General features: G+C 53.6%; 1 protein-coding gene across 1 annotated transcript; it reads left to right on the top strand.

Moving 5' to 3' along the window:
- The first annotated feature begins 425 nt into the window (after positions 1-425).
- On the top strand, positions 426-3,304 carry LOC128375006 (uncharacterized). The gene is given in 4 exon segments (XM_053335224.1): positions 426-571; positions 710-1,268; positions 1,321-2,069; positions 2,071-3,304. Coding segments are annotated over 4 exon segments (2,688 nt in total).
- Positions 3,305-6,945: the final 3,641 nt, after the last annotated feature.

The raw sequence follows: 6,945 nt of genomic DNA on the forward strand, positions 1-6,945 counted from the left end.
CTGGGTTACTGTTGTGGTCTTCAGCCAGGTGAGTACTGCCTGTACTGATTGAGTACTGATTGCTTTTGGAGCTGAGAGGAGCCGCTGCGGCCGGGAGGTTGTACGCTACCTGAGGCTTTTATCCACACCTGTCGCCTGTGTCTTTCCGCTACGTCCGAGTGGCAGTCTTGGCTTGCCAGACCATGTCACAAGACGGCGACTGCGAGGTTTTTCCCTCTCCAGCCATCTCCCTGGGCCAGGCTGGTCTGCGGGCGGAGAATGAGCCAGACACAGAGGCGCGTGATCGGCCGCTCGCCGGTCAGCGGCGCACGCGGAAGAGGAAGCGTTCGGAGGCGGAGATTGAACAGCTGCAGCTGCAGGTGGAGGCTATGCAGAATACCCTGTAGGGGCTTGTTCATGCTCAGCGTCCTGCAGGGCGGCCTGGCATGGGCAGGCCACCTCCTGATGTCTGGGATAAAGATCCAGATGTGCTTTCTATCGCAGCCTCTGACAGTTTGGAGGGTCTGCACGACCCCCAGTTCGAGGATGATGTCCAGTCGCTCTTAGATTTTGGGGATGGCTCTTCAGGGCTGTGATTACAAGGGCGGCAGCACGTGCACAGCTGGTCTGCCAAGCTCCGCCTCCAGCTGCTTCAGTGTTTGACAGGGGCTCACGGCGACGCAGGTCAGTCGGGCTCCCTGTCCTTCCTGATTTTATGTCTGAGCTGCAGTCCTCTTGGGGGGCTCCTAGTTCTGCAGCCCTTTCTGAGAACCCAGCTGGCTAACATTGCAGGGGCTGAAACACATGGGGTGGCCACGGCCCCCCGAGTTGGGGCCACCTTTGCTATGTTGGCAGGAGCTGTGGCAAGGGCTGGCAGGGATGCAAATCACCCTAACAGGCGCTGCAGGGCCACTGATAACCAGCTCCGCAGAGCTTATCATGCCTCAGCGTTGGCGGCCAGGCTGGCGTGCACCAATTCTTTGTTGCTGCTTTATTTGGAGGGTCTGCTGCAGGATTTGGCTTCAGCAGCCCCGAGTGATGAGATGACGGAGATGCTCCGTGTGGCGGACATGTTGCTGCGGGGCACGAGTGCGCATGCCCAAGCCCTTGGCCAATCAATGGCCTCCATGGTCCAGGCACGCCGCCAAGTCTGGCTGTCACAATCCAATCTGTCCGACCAGGATTGCATTGCTGTGCTGGCAGCTCCAGTGGTGCCAGGAGAGGTCTTTGGTCCACCCTGTGAGGCAACCTTGGAGCAGTCTCGTAGGGCAAGGGAGCTGACGCGCTCTGTGAGGGATGTACTGGCCTCACGCTTGCGTTGGGGTCGTGGGTCCTTTCAAGGCAGCTCTACGGCCTCCAGGGCGCAGCAGCCTGCCGCCCAGGGGTTCCCAGTCCGGGGCGGCCCGGCTCGCCAGCGTTCCTTTCGCTATGACCGCAGTGGAAACTCTGGTCGTGGGGGTGCCAGACTGGGGTCAGCTGGTGGCCGGCGCTGACGGTTGTCAGCCTCCGGCTTCACGCTTCACTCCTCAGCACCTTGCTCACTGGCGCCAGTGTACTCGGTGCCCTTGGGTACTAAATACACTGGAGTCAGGATACAGACTCCAGTTCAGAACCAGACCACCGCCGTTTCCCGGCATTGTTCCTACCCTCCTCAGCAACAGAGCAGATTGTCAGTCCCTTGTGACAGAGGTTTCGGCCCTTCTGAAGAAGGGGGCAATAACACCCGTCCCCAGTGGCGAGCTGCACCAAGGGTTTTATTCAACCTACTTCTTGGTTCCGAAAAAGGACGGTGGCCTCCGTCCTATCTTGAACCTGAAGGGGTTCAATGGCTTCCTGAAACGCCTGCCCTTCCGTATGCTCCGTCTGTCGCGCCTTCTGTCAGCTATAAGGCAGGGAGACTGGTTCACTACAGTGGATCTGCGCGATGCGTACTTCCACATTCCTATTCACAGAGGTCACAGGAAGTACCTCCGTTTCTTCTTTCAAGGCACCGCATACGAGTACGCCGTCCTCCCGTTCGGCCTGTCCCTGTCTCCGCGCACCTTCACAAAGTGCATGGAGGCAGCGTCAGGCCCAGCTCGACACCTTGGCGGTGTTGAACCACCTCAAGAACCTGGGGCTGGCCTTGAACAGGGAGAAGAGTTGCCTTGTTCCATCCAGGAGGGTGGAGTATCTGGGTTTGGTTCTGGATTCGACCTTAATGAGAGCTGTCCTCTCCTTGAAGAGGACAGCGGTGCTGATGGACAGCTTGTCACAGTTGACTGTGGGCAAGCACATCTTAGTGAAGTGTGGCCGGAGGCTGTTGGGCCTCATGGCGGCGGCGTCCCAGGTAGTGCCCCTGGGGTTGCTTCACATGCGGCCGCTGCAGCGTTGGCTTGCCAGGCACAAAGTGTGCCCCCACGAGGATGGCCTGAGGGCCATCCTGGTGTCTGCAATTTGCCTTCCAGCACTTGCATGGTGGACCACAGCCCTAGGCCTCAGGGAGGGAGTTCCGCTGGGGCCGGTGTGCTCAAGGGTGACCATCACTACCGACGCCTCAGAAGCAGGCTGGGGGGCCCTATGGGAGACCCACCCGGTCCGGGGCCTGTGGGGTCCCTTTTGGAGAGGGGCTCACATCAACCTGCTCGAACCGGAGGCAGTGTATCGAGCCTTGGTGTATTTCCTTCCTGCAATTCGGGGGAAGCATGTGTTGGTTCGGACCGACAATTCAACTGTGGTCGCTTACATCAACCGGCAGGGCGGACTGCGGTCGGGGTCCTTGCACGACTTGGCACACAAGCTCCTCCTCTGGGCTCATGCGCAGGGTGTGTCCCTGAAGGCCATCTACTTGCCAGGGGCAGTGAATGTGGCAGCAGACCTCCTGTCCAGGGGCGGCCCCAGGCCGGGGGAATGGCGGCTTCACCCGCAGATTGTGGTAGCCATTTGGTCTCGCTTCGGAGAGGCCCAGGTGGACCTCTTTGCCTCACGGGAGACCACACATTGCCCACTATGGTACTCCATAGCAGGTCCACCGGGAACAGTGGGGGTGGACGCTCTTGCGGGCCAGTGGCCCCAGAGCCTGCTGTATGCATTTCCTCCCTTTCCCCTCGTACCAGCCGTTCTGGCCAGGGTGGGGATGATGGGGGCCAGGGTTCTGCTTGTGGCCCCAGATTGGCCACATCAACCATGGATGGCAACTTTGCAGAGGCTGCTGGCGGGAACCCCATGGTGCCTCCCAGTCAGACCGGACATGCTGTCACAGGCTCAAGGACAGCTCTGGCACCAGAATCCGGGGATTTACAGGCTGCATGTCTGGCCTCTAGATGGGAGCTGCTCAGCAGTTTGAGTCCTGCGGTTATGGCTACCCTGCAGGCAGCCAGAGCTCCCTCTACCAGGGTGCTTTATGCTGGCAGATGGAAACGGTTTTGCCAGTGGTGTGCAGAGAAGGGCTGGGACCCAGTCTCTTGTGGGACACGGGCAGTCCTCTTATTTTTGCAGTCCCTGTTGGAGAAAGGATTGACAGAGTCCACCTTACGGGGCTATGTGGCGGCTGTATCTGACCGTCACATCCCTGTTGAGGGTAGGACAATGGGCTCGCAGCCCCTTATTAGCCAGTTTTTGAGGGGGGCTAGGCGTATCCGGCCACCACGGTCCCACATGGTCCCATCATGGGATTTGCAGGTGGTGTTGCAGGCTCTGTCGGAGCCTCCTTTTGAGCCTTTGACCAGTTTGGGGCTGGAGCTTCTTTCCCTCAAGACGGTTTTCCTTCTTGCCCTGGCCTCAGCAAAGCGGGTCTCTGAACAACATGCCCTGTCTGTGCATCCGTCTTGTTTAAGGTTGGGAGAAGAGGGCTCTGCCGTCTCTCTCCTGCCAAATCCAGCCTTCTTACCTAAAGTGCTCCCTCGGTCTTTTGTTTTAAGGCCCTTGGTTCTGGAGCCCTTCCATCCTCCTCCCCAGGCATCTATGGAGGAGGCCTGGTTACACTTGGTCTGTCCAGTCCGGGCCCTGAGGGTGTACATCGCCCGTACAAGCCCCGTTAGACAGACTGATCAGCTCTTTGTCTGTTATGGGGGTGCTAAGGTGGGCCAAGCTCTATCCAAGCAGCGTTTGGCCCGCTGGGTTGTCCAGGCCGTAGTTCTGGCCTATGATAGTGCTGGGGTCCCTCCACCTAGGGGGGTGGTGGCCCACTCCACCAGAGGGATGGCTGCCTCTTGGGCACTCTTCAAGGGGGCTCCCTTGGAGGACATTTGTGCAGCGGCTGGTTGGGCCTCTTCTGGGACCTTTGCAAGGTTCTACAGGCTAAATGTTGCTTCATCCATAGCCTCTGCTGTTCTACAAGCAGGCCTGTGAGATTTATGATCCCTGCCATGCTGGACCATGGTTTCAGGGTTGATATTCACCCGGTGGTTGTGTTCATTTATTAAGGATGTTCTGTTATGGGGACCTTTTTTCCTTTTCAATGCAAAGTGTTTCATTCACAGCAGGTGGCCTTCGTCGGCCTTTGGCTATTGTGCCACAAACCTGGAACCACAAACCTGGAGATTATTCATTCTCAATAAAAATGGGTTCTGATCTGTGAACTGGTTGTCCTGAGTGTTTTTGCCTCACTACACCTCCTGCCTGACCTTATTTGCTATACTGTTGACCCATACGGTGGCGTGTTGACCGGATATGAAATAGAACGGATGGTTACGGATGTAACCGTGGTTCTATGAATAAAGGTCAACACGCCAGCTTGCTCTGTCATTCAGAAGGCTAGTTCGGCCTCAGTCGAGAAAAAGAGAGTGAGCAGGTGATCGCACAGCTGTATTAATAGGCTCTGATTGCGCCCGCTGGGCGGAGGTGTTAATTTGCTACATTGTCTCCTAAAACAGCTCACCCTCGGAGAGAGTGACCCATACGGTGGCGTGTTGACCTTTATTCATAGAACCACGGTTACATCCGTAACCATCCGTTTTGTTTGTTCTTACATTGATTGATTTTGCCTGATTGCTGAAATGGGAAGAGTTGCACGCAGGTTCCGCAAATTACAAATAAAGGGACTGCTGTCACAGTCTGTTCTGCTCTTCTCCTGCTGCTGGTTAATTTCATTCACCACACCCCTGCTCCACTCCTGCTAATCAGCCACACCCACCTCATCAGTTAACTCTGTTCAGCTGGGCACTCAGCTGCAGCTCATCAGTAATCACCTGGACTCTAGATAGATAGACTCTTTGCCAGATCATCATTTATGATTGCTTCATGCTAGACCTTCCAGCACTAATTTACGGACTGTTTTCCTGGTTTCGACCCTGCTTGCCTTGGACCTCCTCGTGTCCTTCGTGCATTCTGTTTATACCTGTTCAGGTACCTTGTGGACTACATAATAAAGATAACTTAAAACTGCTCTGTGCTGATATTGGGTCTTATCACCTCCACCCGTTACAACTGCAGCTTGCTCTGGTGAGCTGATGCATGCCAGTTGGATGAACTCAGACTGTGAGTCTGATCATTCATTGTTCCTCCGTTATGTAGAACCATCGGTGTTTCAAGTCCTTTTATGATGGCTGTGTCAACCTTACTTGCTAGGTGCCTGATACTTTTCAGTTGGAAAAAAGCCACTCCGCCTTCTCACAAACACTGTGTGGGGGATGTTATGTCACACTTCATACTGGAATGACTGAAGTATAGTCAGAGGGTCCACCCAAAAATTTGTTAAGGTCTGGCAACCGTTTTTGTCTTTTATTTTAAGGATGTGTGTTTGGGTTGTTTTTTTTGTTTTTTTTTAATGGCCTTTTAAGAATTTTGACAAAATAAACCTTTTGTTAAATTGGAACCACATCCTCTGTTTCTGATTTAGTAAAACAAACCTCAGTGCATTTTGGTTGTGTACAGTAATTCCCTAGATGCCGTAGTACTACTTTTGGAGACCTGGGGTAATTAAGAACACACTCAATTACCAAAGGTCGATTAGTCACTCAGCTATGCACAGATAATGAGAGGCTATGGCAGGAGCAGACTGCAGCTGTACCTGGTCCTAGTACTGCACCTCCAACTTCTGCTGTGCACTCCACAGCTTCTTCCACTGCTAGTTCCACTTCAACTGAGGAACTGGTCTTTGTGCCTCCGGAGAGAAAATGTATATTTAGGGGAAGGCATAGGTTTGAGTGAGTTGATTGATGAGACGGAAGCATGCATGAGAGCATGTCACTTGTCTGCATCCGATCAGGCGTACTTCTTGTTTGACCACTTAGAGGGGAAGGTAAGGGAGGAGATCAGTTTTATTGTAGAATGGGGGGAACCAGCTGGAATCATCACCATTTTACAAGATCTCTATGGGTGTTCTGATTCCTATGTAGCCCTGCAGAAGGCCTTTTCTCCTGACGGCAACAAGAATGGGAGACCCTGTAAGAGTTCTCACTTGCCCTATCAAACAGTGTGTGCTTGGTGATATGCCAAATGCTGAAGTCTTGCTGCGCGACCAGTGGTCCACTGCTAGCTTGCCTGAGGTCAGGGGTGAGGTGAACAGGTGGGACTACAAGGGTTTGCCAGGGGGCATTAGGGGCTGGAGTCATTCTGTTCCCTCAGTTTGTGGCATCCATTATGGGGTCCAGGGTGGTCCTCCAGTGTTGACTAATACTAGTGGCGAACTGTGGACCTTCAATAGGACCACATGTAGCAATACAAAAATTAAACATAGCAATACAAATAGCCAGAGCCCTGTCACATGGATGTTCAGCATATTAAAGGTTTCTTTGCCCTAACTGGCTTCACGACACACAAAGGTGATTCGGGAAAAACATTCAAAGCTAGCCATCATGACATCACTTATTTAAAAAAACTAAATGAAACAGTTGCCAATTGATTTCTTGATGTGCAAAGATAGTGATGGTTATTGTACCATAGATAAGATTGGACTTGTCTGTTGTGCTCTGGTGAACCTTTGTCCATCAGTAGTTGATTTTGACTAAGTATATCTTTTAAATGCACTTTGGCAATAAAAATATC

This window comes from Scomber japonicus, chromosome 16 (genome assembly GCF_027409825.1).
Source record: "Scomber japonicus isolate fScoJap1 chromosome 16, fScoJap1.pri, whole genome shotgun sequence".
NCBI lineage: Eukaryota > Metazoa > Chordata > Actinopteri > Scombriformes > Scombridae > Scomber > Scomber japonicus.